We start from the raw sequence: 21,644 nt of genomic DNA on the forward strand, positions 1-21,644 counted from the left end.
GTATTTCGGGCCTTGTCCCGGATTTTTCGGACTAGTTGGTCACGCTATTTATGAATGATCTTTAAAAACATTTTAAGTGTGTGAGACATCAGGCTTATGGTACGGTGGTCGGTGCATTTTTCTTTTTTGGGAGACAAATAAATGTTGAGGTCAACCATTCATTGGGTATGTTACCCGACTGATAAATTTCATTAAATAGCTTTAAGAGGACATCTATGTACTCATTTTCTATTATTTTAAGAATATCAATAGGCAGTTGATCTGGCCCCGGGCTTTTCCGTTACTGATGTTTTTTAGTGCATACAATATTTCTTTCTTTGTAATTTCTACACTTGTTTCCCTGTTTTCGAAAGATATGTCTTGTAGGTTTCCTCTTTCGTCGTCGAAAAGCTCTTCCATATATTCTTTCCATCGTTTTAGCTCTTCGTCAGTCGTTATAATAGTGTTTCCATTTTTGTCTAAAAGAGTTGTGTTATGGTTTCTTTTTTGCAGCCCTGCCATTTCTTTAACCTTTTTATGCAGGTTGAATAGATCGTATTTGTTCTGAAGATCTTCTATCTCTTTACATTTTTCCTCATAGTAAGTTTGTTTTGTCTCTCTGATCTTTTTTCTGATTTCATTGTTAATTATTTTGTAATTGTGATGGTCTTTGTTCTTGGCTTGTCTTCGTTGGTCCATCATGCCGAGTATCTCGTTGGTCATCCAGTTGTCTCTCTTTCTTATCGGTTCTTTTAATATCTCTTTGCATGGAACAAGTAGGCAGTTTTTTAGTGTTTCCCATTGATGGTTTACCTCGTAGTCGTTAGTATCTAATTTATCCAAGTTTTCGTATATTCTCTGTTGAAGTTTGTCTTTTATATCAACTTCTTTCAGTTTGCTAACATCTATATTTGGAGTTCTTTGGGGTTTTCTAATACGTTTAAGCTTAAGCGTGACATTAGCGATTAGTGGGTTATGGTCTGATGTGACATCTGCTCCTGGATATGTTTTAACGGATTTGATGGTGTTACGATATCTCTCTTTAATCAGTATATAATCGATTTGGTTTCTTACCACTTTTTGCGGTTTATCTGCTGGTGAGCGCCATGTATATAACCGTCTCAAAGGTAATTTAAAGAACGTGTTTGTGATTATTAGATTTTGTTCTTGGCAGAATAATTGTATTAGACGATCACCTCTATCGTTACGTTCCCCTAGTCCTTGATCTCCCATTATTGTTCCAGTACTTCATTTGCCGACTTTTGCATTAAAATCGCCCATAACTACCGTGATTTCCCTGCTCTTTGTCATTTTCAGTGCATCTTCAATTCATTGGTAGAATGTTTCTACTTCATCTTCTGTTGCATCCGTCGTTGGTGCATATACTTGAATCAAATTTAGTTTCGTGTGTGATGTCCTTATTTGTAGTAGCATCACTCTTTCTGAGATTGGGACAAAACCCTCTATTGACTTGTTGACTTCTGTATCGACAATAATTGCTACTCCACGTCTATGTTGGTTGTCAGTGTTTCCCGAATAACATAAGGTACCGGTTTTGGTCGAAAGGCATCCTGAGTTAGGCCACCATGTTTCGCTTACTCCTAGTATATTTATATTCAGTCTCCTCATTTCTTGGAGGATTCTATGCATTTTACCCGGCTGATACATGCTTTTGACATTCCACGTACCTATTTTTGCCTTCGTTAATTTTAATTTGTCTTGTTTCGGTTTTTGACAAGGGTTTCGCCGGTTAACGACCTGGGAGTCCTTGTCTGTTCCTCCCCTGCCGGATCTTGGGCTCCGATTCCCATGATCAGTTTCTTTTTTTCCTTTAGTACTCATTGCCATGATGATTGTACTAGAGATATCCAATTGCACCTTTAATACAGTGGTTTCTCCTTGTCTTCTGTATCCTTATGCCGTTGATCATTTACTTGATTCATTCGCCTTTGGTGCCAATTTCTTAGCGCCAGGACAAAAGAGTGCCCTTCCACTCACCAACTCATCCGCCCGAAGCCGTTGGTCAGCAAGTGTGGGATTGCTTATACCGGCAATCGCTCGGTGGAGTTTTCGCCATATCTGGCTAACCTCACTTAGTTTAGCCTGCAGACCAATGCAGTTGCCCGGGGTGTGGCACGTGGAGCTATAAGTGAGAGTTAGTTGTCTTATGAGGACCAGTTATCAAGAACCATCTCCCGTCTATGACGCTCGATGTGGTCGTTCCGATAAAAGTTGCTACCTCTATAACACAACTTTACACCCCTGACAGAATTGTACATAAACAAAAATAAAGAGAATTATATTTTATACAATTTTTGAAACTTCCAATGAAACACTAACCAAATTAAGTACATAAAAGACATAAAATAATAACTTATATGCATTAAGTTCACTTAATTTTATTAACTAGCGGGTTTAATTGGTTAAATTTGTCTGTCGATAACTAAGTTTCATGTCAGCTAACATATTTTAATATTTCAACATTTTTTTTTTAATTTTGGACCCAGTTGTGGGGAATTTGCTCATTCCCCCCTCTTAGTCCCGCCACTGGTTCTCTCGAAAAATTGTAGTAATCGTAATTGCAACAATTTCAGTCCTTACACTTTTTGTCGAAAAGTTGAAAATGGGGAAGATATTGAACAAAAACAATTGCTTTAAAATGAATCGGGTCTTACGCTCGCGCGTTTACCGCATACGCACTACCTTAAATATTGATTTTATCAAAAAAATGAAGGAGATCAAAATTGTACAAAATTTAATTCTCTTTATTTTTGTATGGATTAAAATTTGTTGTAAAAGTAATAATAAACGAGATAATTCAATAAATCAATAATTATGCTTTAACTGTCACTGTTTTCCCCATATCTCGGAAAATATTGACCGCACGAAAAAAATTATAATAAACGAAATTGTAGAAATCGCATTTTCAACAATCTCAGTTTTTATTTTTTTGTCGAAAAAGAGAAAATGGCGGAGATATTGAGCACGGTTCTCGTTTAAAATCAAGATGGCGGCTAACGCAACGGTCAAATTCAGTCAATATTTTAAATTTATACTACTATTGACCCCCTTTAAAGCTTAGAAAAATAAAATTTGGGGCAGCTCCTAATGCAAGGTCAAATGGTATCCCGACGGGGCTATGTTGTTTAAACAACTATTGTTGCCAATTATTGTTGTTTAAACAAAATATGTTGAAGCAAAACTTACCAGGAATTACTTTTCAAAACTGTTCAAATATAAGTGTTAATTATAATTTTAAGTACCGTACACATGGCCTACTTTGCCCAGCAAATTTCAGTTTTATTTAAATATTTCTTTTTTTAGCACATATAAATAAATACAAAAATTATTTTGAGAACTCTCGAAATATTAACCGAGAATGTTCTTACCATTCTTTATAAAAATCTGTAACACAGCCGAGAAAAAAAGTAAATACAAGGTGGGCAAAGTTGCCCCGGAAAGTTCAACATTGCCCACCTATTTTAAATTCACTGTAGGGCAAAATTAAAACGTAATATGATTACTTTGCCCCTGGTATACGTTTTAATTTGTCTACTATCCCCACGATATACGTTTTTAATTTTATTTTTTAATAAAAACTAGAACAAAAAAGCTCTATTTTCCAGAGTTTTCTTCAATTTCGGAGAAACTTTTATTAAAAAATTAGAAAAAAAAATGATTACACTTTTATTATAAAAATAGAAAAAAATATTACACTTTTATTAAAAAAACACGAAAAATTATAACTGAAAACAACTTAAATTTTCTTTAAGGTTCCTTTAATATTTTTATAATGTCTATAAAATTGACGTCCGATATGTCTAATATGTTTGGATAAAAAAAACCATTTATATTTTTTCTTAAAAATTTTACGGTGTAGTATGTATTGTCGTCGTTTATTTCTACTATAATTCCGATGAAATGTTTAACGGTTTTTTTTGTAAGAAATTGGACCACCACAAAAGTAACAATTTTTAAATTATTTCCATCTACTTCGATATTTTCACCAGACTCGATATTTTCAACCATTTCATCCTGCTCTTCTTCATGTAATTCATCTGCCTCCCGACCAATATCATCGTCACTGTTAGTCATCTCCATTCCTTCTGCTAAATTTTCGTTGTCACTCGTCTCCATCTCTATTTCTTCTTCTAAATCCTCGTTTCCACTTCCCTCCTGATTCTGACCAATTTCTTCAAATTGAACTGACTGACCGGGTTCAGTATTAAGCAACTTTTTCTTTCGTTTTTTAATGGTATCCCCTTTCTTTTTTTTTGTAAAAAATTTAATAATGCATTATCAATTTCAGAACTTACTCTTTTGGCAAATCTCTCATTTGGCATCTTTTTTAGCACTTCATGTGGGTCAAAGGGACAAATTGCAGTTGCACGAAATGAACTTTAAAGATTTTTTTGAAAATTTGGTTCAATCGCGTCTATTAGTTTTGTTAGCAATTGAGGAAAGATGGTTTTTTCAACTGAATTTAAGTTAGGTTGACTAGTTTTTAAATCAGTAAGGATCTTTTTCCAGGCTCTTTTCAAAGGCCGGAAAAATCCAACATCAAGTGGTTGTGTAAGCCCTGTAGAATTAGGTGGCAAAAATACAAACCTTATATTTGTCCTTTGACAAGCCCTTATTATCTCAATATTCAAATGTGAGGACAAGTTGTCCCCAATCAAAACCTTTGTGCTGTTATTCCGTTTTGACCAAGGTAAAACAACTTTAAAAAACCAGTCTTGGAAAGTTGATGCATTAAACCATCCAGATTTTGTTCTATTATACAATGTACGAGGGAAACCACCCGTTATCCATCTATCATAATCTTTCAGCTTTATAAACGACATACAGTGGTAGGCGTTCTCCTGTTGCGGTAGCTGCGAACATTAGGGACACTGCGCTTTTAGTGGCATTCATGTATCTTTCCGGGTATTTTGTCCCTCGTCGAAATACACATTTTTGGGTACCAGGGTCATCTGACAGATTTGTCTCGTCATAATTTAGGATATTTTGAGGTTCGATGTTTTCAAGTGTTATTTTTAAATTATTAAAATATCCCTCTATGATTTCTTCAGTGTTGGCTGCCCTGGATCGTTTAACGTTTTGGCAGTGCCTTTGAGTTAAAATGTGCTTATGTCGTGACAAAAAAGCCTTGACCCAGTCACAACTAGGAAGATTGTTGTTAGAGAAATAAACAATTCGAGTTCCTCTGGCATCTAAATATTGTTTTACAAGCATTCTAATCTCTAGGCTTGTTAAAGGTGCACCATATTCTGCACTTGCTATAACAACATCCACTAAATGACGTTCTTCTATTTTAGTGAGCGTAAGGGGATGGCCAATGGAGGAAACATGCATTCGTTTAATTTTATTCAGAATGGTTCGGCGTGGCACCTTAAAACGTTCTTCTGCCTGACGGGAACTTAAACCTCCTCTCACTGCTTCCACAGCTCGTTCAAGCATGGCTTCAGAGTAGTTTACATACTGCCTTGCTCCCAATTTTTTTGCTTTTTCTTGGCATTTTGATTGGTCCTTGAACAAAAAAAAACAATTAGGTAAATACTGACATGCTGTTTTACGTAAAAATTAATACTGTGTGACGTTAAACTCAAAAGCACACTTCCGTTTCCTTTTAAATGCCTCTAAAACATTTTATATAAAAAATAAAAAATAAAAAATTAAAGACAAATGACAGGACAACATTGCCCACTTGGATTTTGTTTTATAAAGAAGAAACATGTAATCCCTGATAAACGTTTCATCGCAAATTCAGTTAAAACAATACTAAGTAAGACGTATAAACAAATATTTAGTTAATATTCCTACTGGTGTATACCCAGCAGTGCTTAGCTTTTACCCTAAAAAAACTACAAACACGTGTTCAAATTTCTTACCTTACTACACTGCCCTGCTAAGAAAAAACCCCGTATCTCCAAAATTTTAAAAATTGAGATTTTTGCACGATTTAAAAATATTATGATTTATATAACATATTCACATAGAAAAAAATCCGTATTTTACATTTCTAACTATTTTATGAAAGAAAATAGTTTCCCCGTAAACGCCAAAAATGACTATTATGCTTAGTATAAACCTGGCATTTAACGATTCATAGTAAAAACCGGGTATATGCTCAGCAGATACGGGTTTTTAACGTAGGATAAACGATATGCGAGGTATTTTCTAAGAAACAGAGCAACCCCGCTAATAATAGCGCTGTCATTACAATGTTTTAACTAAGCATATTGTCGTGTAAATCGACATTGTATTATCTTGTTTTGACTTCTAAAGACGTTGTGTGCTATTTAATTAGTGTTGTTATTAGTGGAAAAGGTGGAAAATAATTCGTTTGGTAAGTTTACATTTTTATAATAAAATTTTATTAGATTAGAGGTAACCTAAATTGTTTTTTTTTATTTTCAAATGTTTAAATCATTTAACAATAAGATTGTTTTGTTAACAATTGGAAGTATTTTAATTGTAGAATCTTGACCTCATAATATTAAAATTTAACACAAATCACTTAGATAGAATATGACTGGTTACTGAGTTACGTTTTGCTTGTATGGTTGTTCGTTTTTTGATATGTTTCTTTTTTTTATATAGTAGGAAAAATAAAAGAATACCCATGAACGATCACATCAATCACATTTTATTAATATAATTAATAATCTATCTCTCTCGTTTGTTATTTATTGAAAAAGAACAGCAAATACAATATATGTGATTGTATGTGATTGACGTGATCGTTCATGGGTATTCTTTCATTTTTCCGACTGTATATGCCTTTATATAAATATTTATATAGAACTATTATTTATTAGATATGTCTTCGAAGGCAAAGAAAATGATTGCAATGGCGCAAAAGGTAACTGAATTGGACCCGACGTCGAATTCCTCTATTTACAAAGAAGATGATATTCAGCTAGGTGTTCTGGAATCATTACCGTATCCCTTAACTTCTATCACAGTAGAAATAGACATGGTTGAACCAAATAATACTGATGAATGTTTTTAATTGGCCGTTAAAACATGTAATTTGAATCGTTTGGTGGTGAAAGAAATGGGAGTTTCCGATTTTTTTATCTGGAAAGACGTATCATCACAGTCGAAATTAAAAAAGGCAGAGTCACGTGTTTACTTATCACAAGTTGTTAAAGTAATTTTAAAGAGAGAGAGCAAAACTTTACACGTTAAAATTGACGATAACGAAGAGTTGATGGAGATTGACTTTTTGCAGAGCAGAGTGTTAACATCTGGGATAAAGGACCCCTCACCTGGGACCACACCTTCTGGGATTGCTCAGAGTAGAAAGGACCAAATAATAAAAAACTTATGTGAAATTATACCTGAGAACCGTCATCAATTTTGGGAAGAATTACCAACATTAAAATTACCGATTAAAAATAATTAATTTTCATTAATTCAATAATTTTTTGTATTTTTAAATAAAATTTTTCATAAAACTTATGTTTTATTCAACAAATCTTCATAGAAAATATCATTAAAATATTTAAATGTTTTGCCTCTCGAGGCAGTTATATAAATTTTATAATAATTACATAGTTAAAACCACGCATAAGACAAATTTGGATTATACGTGGTTTTAGCTAAGTAAATTTGACATAATTCTTTGCATTCTTAGACCGTATGTCGCGTAACTAATATCCATATTGTAATTTTGCAATTTTTATTTTTGAAATAAGTTAACTATGATGCTACATACTCTACCCTAAATGATTTTATGTTATTATTCAACCAAAAGTACAACGGATTAAATAAAAATCTTTAATCGCATTTTTCTCAAAACTCGCTATAGTGGAGATACGGGGTTCTCTCTTAGTAGGGCAGTACAAGCGTTACACTTCAGTCAAACAGGTTAGATCACACTATCACACTGTCTTGATTTCTGCATGTTTCTTAGTGCGCGCGTAAACGTCTGTGGTACTTTGCTATGTTGCCAAGTATTTTTTTACAAATATTATAACCCTTACAGTGGGCAAAGTTGAACCCACTGGGTAAAGTAGGCCATGTTTACGGTAAATAAAATATATAAATATTAAGAATATTAAATGCCTACATAATATGTGTATATATGTATTTTATTTCAATTTAGGCATATAATATACCAAAAGGCACTTAAATTATTTAATTTTGAAGTTGGAATTCTTGACAAAAATGAATGCATAGAAAAAGTACAGTGTACGACACCTGAGAAAATTACATATTTCTCCCTCGCTTGACTTGCGGCACCTGCCTCGTGCCTCGGATCGTGCGCAACAAACTTCTACGCTCTTGAGAAATATGTCTATTTTCTCACTTGTGGTACAATACACTATTTCAATTTCAATACTCTTACCGTACAGATGTGTCAAATGTGCTGGAAATCATGATTACCGGAATTGCGAAAAACATAGAAATGATGGAAAACCAGCAAAATGTACCTTATGTGGAGGTGCCCATCCATTCAATTATAAAAAATGCCAGGTTTATCTAGAGATACAAGCTAGAAGATACCCAAATAGAAATGTGAAATTATTACAAACAAACAATACCTCTCAAATGCCCGTCCCCATCAGCAACACTATCCACGATAAAAACACGCACCAAACAACTAACCGCACATATTCACAAGCAGTCCAAAACCAGCAAACTATATCTATGCCACTGCCAACAACAGATGGAAATCAACAAGACAATCAAATTCACTTTATCACCATCATCTCGAGTTTACAAAAAACAATAGAAACCCAACAAAAAACAATAAACCTATTAACACTAGAAATACAACAGTTAAGAGAACTCATTACTAAAAAGAATTGATGGCATTACAACTAATAAGAATTGCTGAATGGAACGCAAATGGGCTTCTAAAACGTAGACAAGAAATCGAAATATTCTTAGCCACTAATAAAGTAGATATTTTATTAGTATCTGAGACGCACTTATTCGCCAGTACACAATTTAAAATCACCTCGTATAAGGTCTACAACGCAGCACACCCTGACGCAGAAAGAAATCCCAGAGGCGGAGCAGCAATCATAATTAGGAATAATCTAAAACATCATGAACTACCGAAAATCGAAAAAGAGTTCCTGCAAGTAGCCTCAATTTGCATAGAAGACAATTTTGGCCCACTGTCCATTTCAGCAGTTTATTGTCCGCCAAATTATCAACCAAACAAGAACGGATTTGAAACACTTTTTAAATCATTAGGTCCCAGGTTCTTAGCGGGTGGGGACTACAATTCAAAACACAAGTGCTGGGGCTCAAGATTATCCCCCCGGGAAGAGGTAGAGTCCTATACGATGTGGTGAAAGAGATGCAACTACAATATCTCTCGACCTACACACCAACTTACTGGCCAACCGATCGAAATAGACTACCTGATCTGCTTGACTTCTTTATATATAAAGGAATACCAAAAGAATACCTGCACATAGAACCTAATGAAGACCTATCGTCAGATCATTCACCAATTATTGCAGCAATAATGACAAAACCATCAGAAAAATGTCCACCTCCAAGACTACCGATTAAAACCTAGTGTTGCCCAAAATCGGTCTTGTTCTTGAAGTCTTGGTCTTGTTCTTGCATTTTCGCAAGACCAAGACCAAGACCAAGACCGCTTTATTTTAGCAAGACCAAGACCAAGACTGACCGTGCAAGACTTGAGCAAGAACAAGACTAAGCCTGCAAGACTCTTGCGTCTTGCAGTTAGGATTGAGTGTCGTTTTAGGGAATATAGTAGTTCGGATATATGCTTAGAGACTATGAGACGCAAAAAAAGGTAAAAAGAATTGGAAAATTGGACTTATGCGCATTATGAACAATACAATAAACATACATAGCGAATCAAAATAAACATTAACCCTCGTAAGGTGGTGCGGGGTGCAGTTGCACCCCAGATATCGTTTTTCTCACCTATCTTTTTTAATATTTTTTTTTGATTTTTGTCCATTTTTTTATTTGCATTAAATTCAATTCTAAACACATTACACCCATTGCAGCATCTAAAACGTTTTACGTTTACGTGAGTTTTTAGAAAAATGACTGTATTGTGCAAATGATGAAAATTTCATATCCTGAATTGGACATTTCTGGTGTTCCACTTGGAACTAACAGAGCTACGGGAGAGGTCGGTGTTACTTATGTCAGAGAAAAAAGACCGAAAGTCCCGACATAACTGTATTTTGTGTAAAAACTTTGTGTTGGTCACTCTGTGAAAAATTTCATGTGTTTATCTTGCAACGATAATAATTTTTTTTAAGAAGAAATGGGTACTTTGTTTGTAAAATTATGTTTCATACTATAATAAACAAGTCCTAATTATCTTTCAAATCAATTTTCCCGACGTTCACATATAAAAAATGGATATACAGATGGCGTGCAAATGCACCCCGCACCGTTGTTTACGTAAGAATCTAAGCACCGCTTTACGAGTGTTAAAAGAACACTTCACATATTTATTTGACAAGTACTCAGAGGTGTAAAAATAAAATATTGTACAATGTAAAAATAAAATATTTTATAATACATTCTTTCTTATATAGCAGACGACGCCTTCGCTCTGAAATTCATTGTAATTGTCTAGCTAGATTTTGAGAATAGGCCTTTTCATAAAATAATCTTGTGTTTTGACGCCGACAGTAATAAATATCCTTTTGAAACTTGTTATGATGTCACCAAAGCTGATATAATACGACACCCACTTAATTGTTTTTCCTTATCAGTTTAAAGACTAAAGACTATCGTAGGTATATAAACTTTTTGCAGAGTGTGCAATTATATCAATGGGTCAAACAAAATACCATTCTAGACAAATGTTCGTTAATACAGTCAAGTTTATGCCATTTATTGGATTTTTTGTGTTTTAACCATGTTTTAGCACATGTAAGGTCAGGGCCGCCGCTAAAGTGTTGGCCGCCCGTGTGCAACTTAATATTTGCCGCCCCCCTTTTAACACTTTAGTCGTTTCAACATAGGTACTAGTATTTAAAGAAATGGGCAGGAGACACATCGTAACCGTAACGTAACGGGTATATGAAAAATAATTGCTCTGATCTCGACGTAACTTTTAGACCTGGATCCTGCGTACCAAAAAAAAGTTGATTAATAGCAAGCTGAAAATTTGTTAATAGCTTAACGGTGTCTAGTCGGACAAACTTTGACGTATGGGAACACTGGAACAGGGGAAGTTTTAATTGTGGAACAGGTTAAAAATTTGGAACGTCAGACTACGAAAATGTTTCATGTATTTTGTCGGACATAACTTCCAATTGATTTGTTACCATTTCATTAAACTCTCATGCAAAAATCAGACTGGTGTCCATGACCAACTGGGCATTTTAATGATTGAAACACGAAGAACATGTCAAATGACAGTAATCATGTTGGTTAGTAATAGCAGTCTGATTTTTGCATGAGAGTTTAATGAAAGGGTAACAAATCAATTATTTGTTATGTCCGACAAAATACATGGGACGTTTTTGTAATCTGACGTTTCAAATTTTTAAACTGTTCCACAATTAAAACTTCCCGTGTTCCAGTGTTCCCATACAACAAAGTTTGCACGACTAGACACCGTTAAGCTATTAACAAATTTTCAGCTTGTTCTTGTTATTAATAGACTTTTTTTGGCACGTTGAATCCAGGCCTATTTGAAATACTGTAGTATGCAAAAGAAACGGGCACACTACTATATATCTATTAAAAACAAAATCGTTTATCAAAAGCGTGTCTAAAATCATCAAATTCTCAACTTAGACTGAACTATAACCCATTTATAACCATACATAAGCATAAAGGAACAATATTAGAACAGAGCAACCATCGAGTAATAAAAAAGATTTTTTTAAATGCTTTTTTTTCTTTTATGAGAGCAACTTAACAAGCACTTATCTAAATTCTCGGAAAGCATCCTATTATCGTGTCGTATTCTCTTAACAAATCATAAATGTTCAGAATTTGAAAAATTCGCATATGGACCTTGTAGATAAAAATATCCTTAAAGTCCGAAAACCGCCAGCCACTTTGAATTAAAAAGCATTCCCGGAACTACTTTATGACTACAGCTGCAAAAGGGCAGTTCATATAATAAATAACATTTTCTGGCATTTTTGTTTAGATTGTTTGGAATATTAGAATTTATAGAAATATCTGAATCATTACTATTTGCTTTTTGAATTTATTTTCGTTTAAACTTTTTAAACGAAAATAAATTCAAAAAGCAAATAGTAATGATTCAGATATTTCTATAAATTCTAATATTCCAAACAATCTAAACAAAAATGCCAGAAAATGTTATTTATTATATGAACTGCCCTTTTGCAGCTGTAGTCATAAAGTAGTTCCGGGAATGCTTTTTAATTCAAAGTGGCTGGCGGTTTTCGGACTTTAAGGATATTTTTATCTACAAGGTCCATATGCGAATTTTTCAAATTCTGAACATTTATGATTTGTTAAGAGAATACGACACGATAATAGGATGCTTTCCGAGAATTTAGATAAGTGCTTGTTAAGTTGCTCTCATAAAAGAAAAAAAAGCATTTAAAAAAATCTTTTTTATTACTCGATGGTTGCTCTGTTCTAATATTGTTCCTTTATGCTTATGTATGGTTATAAATGGGTTATAGTTCAGTCTAAGTTGAGAATTTGATGATTTTAGACACGCTTTTGATAAACGATTTTGTTTTTAATAGATATATAGTAGTGTGCCCGTTTCTTTTGCATACTACAGTATTTCAAATAGGCCTGGATTCAACGTGCCAAAAAAAGTCTATTAATAACAAGAACAAGCTGAAAATTTGTTAATAGCTTAACGGTGTCTAGTCGTGCAAACTTTGTTGTATGGGAACACTGGAACACGGGAAGTTTTAATTGTGGAACAGTTTAAAAATTTGAAACGTCAGATTACAAAAACGTCCCATGTATTTTGTCGGACATAACAAATAATTGATTTGTTACCCTTTCATTAAACTCTCATGCAAAAATCAGACTGCTATTACTAACCAACATGATTACTGTCATTTGACATGTTCTTCGTGTTTCAATCATTAAAATGCCCAGTTGGTCATGGACACCAGTCTGATTTTTGCATGAGAGTTTAATGAAATGGTAACAAATCAATTGGAAGTTATGTCCGACAAAATACATGAAACATTTTCGTAGTCTGACGTTCCAAATTTTTAACCTGTTCCACAATTAAAACTTCCCCTGTTCCAGTGTTCCCATACGTCAAAGTTTGTCCGACTAGACACCGTTAAGCTATTAACAAATTTTCAGCTTGCTATTAATCAACTTTTTTTTGGTACGCAGGATCCAGGTCTAAAAGTTACGTCGAGATCAGAGCAATTATTTTTCATATACCCGTTACGTTACGGTTACGATGTGTCTCCTGCCCATTTCTTTAAATACTAGTACCTATGTTGAAACGACTAAAGTGTTAAAAGGGGGGCGGCAAATATTAAGTTGCACACGGGCGGCCAACACTTTAGCGGCGGCCCTGACCTTACATGTGCTAAAACATGGTTAAAACACAAAAAATCCAATAAATGGCATAAACTTGACTGTATTAACGAACATTTGTCTAGAATGGTATTTTGTTTGACCCATTGATATAATTGCACACTCTGCAAAAAGTTTATATACCTACGATAGTCTTTAGTCTTTAAACTGATAAGGAAAAACAATTAAGTGGGTGTCGTATTATATCAGCTTTGGTGACATCATAACAAGTTTCAAAAGGATATTTATTACTGTCGGCGTCAAAACACAAGATTATTTTATGAAAAGGCCTATTCTCAAAATCTAGCTAGACAATTACAATGAATTTCAGAGCGAAGGCGTCGTCTGCTATATAAGAAAGAATGTATTATAAAATATTTTATTTTTACATTGTACAATATTTTATTTTTACACCTCTGAGTACTTGTCAAATAAATATGTGAAGTGTTCTTTTAACACTCGTAAAGCGGTGCTTAGATTCTTACGTAAACAACGGTGCGGGGTGCATTTGCACGCCATCTGTATATCCATTTTTTATATGTGAACGTCGGGAAAATTGATTTGAAAGATAATTAGGACTTGTTTATTATAGTATGAAACATAATTTTACAAACAAAGTACCCATTTCTTCTTAAAAAAAATTATTATCGTTGCAAGATAAACACATGAAATTTTTCACAGAGTGACCAACACAAAGTTTTTACACAAAATACAGTTATGTCGGGACTTTCGGTCTTTTTTCTCTGACATAAGTAACACCGACCTCTCCCGTAGCTCTGTTAGTTCCAAGTGGAACACCAGAAATGTCCAATTCAGGATATGAAATTTTCATCATTTGCACAATACAGTCATTTTTCTAAAAACTCACGTAAACGTAAAACGTTTTAGATGCTGCAATGGGTGTAATGTGTTTAGAATTGAATTTAATGCAAATAAAAAAATGGACAAAAATCAAAAAAAAATATTAAAAAAGATAGGTGAGAAAAACGATATCTGGGGTGCAACTGCACCCCGCACCACCTTACGAGGGTTAATGTTTATTTTGATTCGCTATGTATGTTTATTGTATTGTTCATAATGCGCATAAGTCCAATTTTCCAATTCTTTTTACCTTTTTTTGCGTCTCATAGTCTCTAAGCATATATCCGAACTACTATATTCCCTAAAACGACACTCAATCCTAACTGCAAGACGCAAGAGTCTTGCAGGCTTAGTCTTGTTCTTGCTCAAGTCTTGCACGGTCAGTCTTGGTCTTGGTCTTGCTAAAATAAAGCGGTCTTGGTCTTGGTCTTGGTCTTGCGAAAATGCAAGAACAAGACCAAGACTTCAAGAACAAGACCGATTTTGGGCAACACTAGGTTTTAATCGGTAGTCTTGGAGGTGGACATTTTTCTGATGGTTTTGTCATTATTGCTGCAATAATTGGTGAATGATCTGACGATAGGTCTTCATTAGGTTCTATGTGCAGGTATTCTTTTGGTATTCCTTTATATATAAAGAAGTCAAGCAGATCAGGTAGTCTATTTCGATCGGTTGGCCAGTAAGTTGGTGTGTAGGTCGAGAGATATTGTAGTTGCATCTCTTTCACCACATCGTATAGGACTCTACCTCTTCCCGGGGGGATAATCTTGAGCCCCAGCACTTGTGTTTTGAATTGTAGTCCCCACCCGCTAAGAACCTGGGACCTAATGATTTAAAAAGTGTTTCAAATCCGTTCTTGTTTGGTTGATAATTTGGCGGACAATAAACTGCTGAAATGGACAGTGGGCCAAAATTGTCTTCTATGCAAATTGAGGCTACTTGCAGGAACTCTTTTTCGATTTTCGGTAGTTCATGATGTTTTAGATTATTCCTAATTATGATTGCTGCTCCGCCTCTGGGATTTCTTTCTGCGTCAGGGTGTGCTGCGTTGTAGACCTTATACGAGGTGATTTTAAATTGTGTACTGGCGAATAAGTGCGTCTCAGATACTAATAAAATATCTACTTTATTAGTGGCTAAGAATATTTCGATTTCTTGTCTACGTTTTAGAAGCCCATTTGCGTTCCATTCAGCAATTCTTATTAGTTGTAATGCCATCAATTCTTTTTAGTAATGAGTTCTCTTAACTGTTGTATTTCTAGTGTTAATAGGTTTATTGTTTTTTGTTGGGTTTCTATTGTTTTTTGTAAACTCGAGATGATGGTGATAAAGTGAATTTGATTGTCTTGTTGATTTCCATCTGTTGTTGGCAGTGGCATAGATATAGTTTGCTGGTTTTGGACTGCTTGTGAATATGTGCGGTTAGTTGTTTGGTGCGTGTTTTTATCGTGGATAGTGTTGCTGATGGGGACGGGCATTTGAGAGGTATTGTTTGTTTGTAATAATTTCACATTTCTATTTGGGTATCTTCTAGCTTGTATCTCTAGATAAACCTGGCATTTTTTATAATTGAATGGATGGGCACCTCCACATAAGGTACATTTTGCTGGTTTTCCATCATTTCTATGTTTTTCGCAATTCCGGTAATCATGATTTCCAGCACATTTGACACATCTGTACGGTAAGAGTATTGAAATTGAAATAGTGTATTGTACCACAAGTGATGTGTCCCAGTATTTTTTTTAATAATTTGAACATAGGACACAATTTTATTCCATAATTGTTTTCCATACTTTAGTTTCAAAATTTCACCCAGTACCTATTATTCATAATACACCCTACATGATATAGTTCGTTGAAATCAGGTTGTTAAGCAGCTTTCAAAAATATAAAAATATATAGGGTGCTCCATTAAAAATAAAGCTTATCGACTCTGTTGGACTTGCATGAATCACCCTGTACATTTAAATTTATTTTTAGAAAGTGCATATTTTTATTTAAAAATCGACGGGTCTCAGCGTTTTTTATAATTTTTTGAAGCAATGGCAGAAATAATTTTATTCCATAAGTGCCTTACTGTGCAGTGTTTCCCAACGTGGGGCCCACGCCCGACAGGGGGGCAATTTTATTGTTAAGGGGGGCAATTCGAAAATGGACTCAATACGAGTTAAATACTTTCGCTACTGGCCATTTAAATGCAATGCTAGGTTTCGGTACCAAAAACGAAAAAAGCAAATTCTTAAATCATTGCAGTAAATAATTATAAGGTATAATCTCGCTAGACGAAAATTTCAACTGGATCTTTGGCGCCTCACGTAAACTTAAAATTTTGAAAATAGAACATTAAAGTCTCTATGTACTATTCATACTTCAACTAATAATCGTGTTCTTGAGGATAGTTATCCAATTTCTTTATTAATCGCTTAAACAGGAAACATCATAACACGATAGAATTTAATAACACCATCAATAGCAGCATTTCTTAACGGTTCTTGAAAAGATGACAAATATCTAAAAGCTGTACAACTCACTAACAATACTGTTAGCAGAAAAATAGACCAAATTAGTGAAGATATTGAAAAACAACTTGTTGAAAAGTTAAAAACAAGAACTTTGACAGTGAAAATGGATTACGTAAGACATACTGATTACTAGAGACTGGAAAATATGCACTAAAAAATGTCTAAAATATGCATGCAATATGCATTTTAAAACAAGCTGAATATGCACAATTAACATGCAAATATGCATTTATATATGCACTTATTTTTATATGAATAATTTTATGGTTTACGTTAAATACATAAATAAATAAAAAATAATAAAAATAAATAAATAGGTTTGAATTTAAACCAAATTGTATTATTATTTCTTAATATATTTTTTTAACTTCAGGTTTTGTGACAAATAAAACGGCAAAATATTTTATTTTGACCACAAGATAAATAAGAGTACAATAAAATAAATGTACATATTTTTATTGTTACAATATTGATTCATATTTTCTAAACTAATATTATAAAAAGAGTACAATAAAACAAATTTACATATTTTTATTGTTACAATAAATAATCATATATTGATTCATATTTTCTAAACTAATATTATGTCTTCTATCTGTTAATATTTGTTTATAGGCAGAAAAAGATCTCTCAACGTCACAAGATGTAATTGGGGCATATTTAAACTTTGCTATTAGAGACGGATCCATATTAATATTTTCATCGAAGTTTCCAAAATTGATTATATTATTTATTGAACGCAATAAAGTGAAACCCTCATTTTTGTTTAAAACGTCATCAAGTTTATCTTTAATTTTTACTCCAATTTCCCCATTCAGATTTGTTATTTTCTGTTTAACCGAATCAACAATAGACATACTATTGTGAAGACATAAATTTTGAGCCTCTAATTTTGTAATTGAACTTTCAATGATATCGAAATTCGATTTTATATACAACAATTGATTTTTAATAGACTTTTCTTTAAAAATATTTTGACAGTTATCAATAGCGGTACAAGTCGGATCAAAACTTGAAATAACGCTTTTGATGTCGTCGTAGTGTTCAGATAAAAATATAGCACTTTTAAGCCAAGTTCCCCATCTGGTTAATACTGGTTCTGGTGGTAAAGGAATATCGGGAAGCATCTCCCTATATACCTGTACACGTAGTGGTGCTTTCAGAAATACTTTTTTTACATTATTTATTAAGGTGTTTACATTGGGAAATTCAATTCTAACTTTCTCTGCAACTCTGTTTAGGCCGTGCGCCAAACATGTACAGTGAATTAAATTAGGGAAAAAGATTTTAAGATTGGATGCAGCTTTCATCATATATGAGGCGGCATCACTAAGCATTAATAATATTTTTTCAAATGGTATCTACTTGATCAGGTAAAAAAAAATTTGTTAGGGATTCGTTAACAAATCTAGCTATTGTAGCATAGTTTGTTTTTTCCAAACATTTTACACTAATTAAGTATGAGTTTTTAAAATCGCCAGAGTCGTTAAGAACTCCAACAATTAGATTCGCAATTTGTCGACCCTTTGTATCCGTTGTTTCGTCGACGGAAATCCAAAGATAATCGGCTTTTAACTGATTTTTAATACTCGTCATCACATCTTTGTAACATGCACTGACATATTTTTTCCGAAGAGTTGAAGAACTTGGTATTTGAGCTGGTTTATCTTTAATCTTGCAATAAGTTTTTAAAAAGTTTTGACACGATTTATGTTCTAACTTGTGCAGAGGGATATTGCAGTTCAAAAAAAAATGGCATAAATCCTTTGCAAAGGTTTCTTGCCCAACTGACGTATTCTGAATCTGCAAACTGTTCTGTAGAATCTGCTGGCGAGGTTTATTATCATTTTTTGATAGCTTAGTTTGGTGAAGTGAAGTTTTTATGTGTTGAACTACTTGGAATTTCTTTTGACATGGAATCTGGAATATAATGATAATGATGTTTTAGATGTTTTCGTAAATAGATACCTACATTAAAATGATCAAACTTTTTAAACCTCCCCCAATTTTTTTTTATTTCTCAAAGTGAAATTGAAATCGTCAAACAATAAAGTACAGTCAGTGTACCGTAGTATACAGGGTGGGCCACTCTCAACACCTCGCTCTGTATAAGCCAAACCGTTGCGAACTTTAAAAAACAGTTTTTGAAGAAATGGGACGGTTTGTCATTTTAGAATAGACAGACACATAGATGTGCAAAGAAGTTTGATAAGTTTAAAAATCTATTGAAGTGGAGAACTTACCTTTTTATCACAAATGGTGCAAAACATACTTTCACTGTCGATAACTTTTAGATGATTGTTACTTCCAATCCAACTTCTGAGAAGACTTGATTTTTCCCTTGCTACTTTAGGCATTTTCACAATAATAATAAAATGATTTTTTTACACAGTATAGTCAATAACTTGCAATCACAAAAGTTGAATAATCGGCGATTGATTTAAGACTAACCATTCATAAAATAAAATAATCTATCCTACCCTTAAAACAGTGTTGCCAACTCGACCAATATAGTATTTGCCAAACCTCACAAGAATGATGGAATGATCAGTTCAACAGTAGGTATTCCATTATCAACTAATAAAAAATCCCTATAGCAAGCATAACCCAGTACAGATAAATTATTTGTTTTAAAAAATGCTGAAACATGATCCTGTAGTTAATAGTAATCTCATGGTCCACAGACATAAGTACTAATATAAACATTATTGAAGGCGAAGGGATTTGCTGATGTAGGTGTGTATGTGTGAATGGTTAAACATTTTTTGTTAGGAATCAGATTTGACTCACTGATATCAGTTTCAAGTTCCTGTGAGAGAGTTCCTAAGTTGTTTTAGTAATTGTAAGGCCAACATAAAAATTTGTTCTGAATTAGAAGATTTTCGATTTTTACTAAATAATTTTTATATTATTTAATATGCTAGAAAATATGCTATATGCTAAACAAGAAATAAATAAGCTAAACAACACAAAAATATGCCAAATCTAGCATAAAATAAGCTAAATTGGCAACGCTGCCTTAAAATTTCGTTTTGGTTGGTTTTCCCAGAATAATTCATAGTTGGCCGACACCAGCAGAAAGTACAGGTAATATTTGTAATGTTATTCAAAATATAATCGGTATTTACTTAGGTAATTTGTAAATTCTGAGAAGTCTATAAATCTTAAATATCCGGATAATGATACCTGCAGCTATAAATAACGCCCATTATGTTTATGGGTACAACAACAAAGGAGCTTAACAGCAAAATATTTACTTTCACATTTTATTTTAATGGATGTTGATGTTACTAATATATACCTTATTTTTAAATGGGGTAGAGTAAATTCCCATCAAAATATGCATTTATATGCTCTTAAATCTCCAAATATGCAAGGCATATGCATTTATGAAAAACATGAGAAATATGCAGCATATATATGCATATGCATTTTGCATATAATCCAGTCTTTACTGATTACTGATAAATAAAGGGCAGTTTGTTGAAAAATTGTTGTGTAAAAGACTAGAAAGCACCACTAATTTTAAAGATATTATAATAAGCTACAAAAACTGGTTGATGTCAATGATATACCAATAAAAATTGTAACATTTTGTACTGAAGATGGTGCTCCTAATATGACGGACAAGAAAAATGGCTGCTTAAAATTGATGAAACATGCGAATCCAGAAATGATTATTGTGCCTTGTGTTATCCATGAGAAAAACTTGGTAGCTAAAAACATCTCGACTGTTCTAAATGAAGTACTTCATTCAGTAATAAAGTGTGTTAATACTACTAAAACTAATGCCAAATATGAGCGTCTCTTCAAACTATTTTGTGAAGAACAAAATGAAGAACCAATGTGACTTTTACTTCATAATGAAGTAAAATGGCTACCTAAGATGCTTGAAAAAATTTGTGATTGAGTTTTATACTTTTTGAAAAAGTTTGAACAGTTTCATTGACTCAAAAAATGTGAAGTAACTGACACCGCTTTACTTGTTATTGCCAATCATGTGAATATTCTATCGGCTGATTTAAAAGAAATATTTTTTGATATAAAACGAATTGAATTTGAACATGGATGATACAGCCAATGTTAGAGGATTTGCCTGATATACCAAATGTGCAGTATCATCAAGAAGGCGCAGAATTGTAAAATAATGAGTCAGGTAAAAGTGTGTTTAATAAAAAAGAGAGGAAACAGAAATAAATATCCAAATTCAACCAAATGTGCAAGAAAGCTATTGCTTCCATTTCCATCTTCATATTTAACTGAATGTAAAATAAGTGCTGTAAATGATTTTCTAGTAAAAAAAAAAGAAATCTGCTGGATTTAACGTCAAAACTTGAGACTGAATAGGGTTGGGAAACACTGGTATAGCGTATAATTAAAGTTACATAATGGTATTATATTAGAAAATATTTTAGGTACTTTTGTTGGTGATCCAGAAGAATGTGGAGCAATTGATGATGTCCTTGCCAAATGCAGAACAGATCCTCTTCTTATTGGTTCTGTTAAATCAAATCTTGGTCATTCTGAAGCATCTTCGGGTTTATGTTCAATAACAAAAGTAAGTACCTATTAATTTGTTGTGTATTAATTTGTGTATATTTTGTTTAGTGTACGTACAGCGCCGGTTTAACCTAACTTCGGGCCCTGAGCGTTGGAGGTTTAGGAGGCCCCTTCATTGCTATTCGTTGTCAGATTTTTAATAAGAAAACACATGCATTAACTATAAAGGTTTATTGTAAAACCATAAAGTAATTTTTTTTTAAACAAGCAAGTAAAATA

General features: G+C 33.3%; 1 protein-coding gene across 1 annotated transcript in view; it reads left to right on the top strand.

Moving 5' to 3' along the window:
• Nucleotides 1-21,644, top strand: part of LOC126882672 (fatty acid synthase-like) — a 410,665-nt gene that overhangs the window by 123,593 nt on the left and 265,428 nt on the right. Inside the window, 1 exon segment of the mRNA XM_050647647.1 lies at nt 21,281-21,423. Within this exon segment, the coding sequence (XP_050503604.1) occupies nt 21,281-21,423 (143 nt within the window).

The sequence above is a fragment of the Diabrotica virgifera genome, chromosome 3, assembly GCF_917563875.1.
Source record: "Diabrotica virgifera virgifera chromosome 3, PGI_DIABVI_V3a".
NCBI classification, from domain to species: Eukaryota; Metazoa; Arthropoda; class Insecta; order Coleoptera; family Chrysomelidae; genus Diabrotica; species Diabrotica virgifera.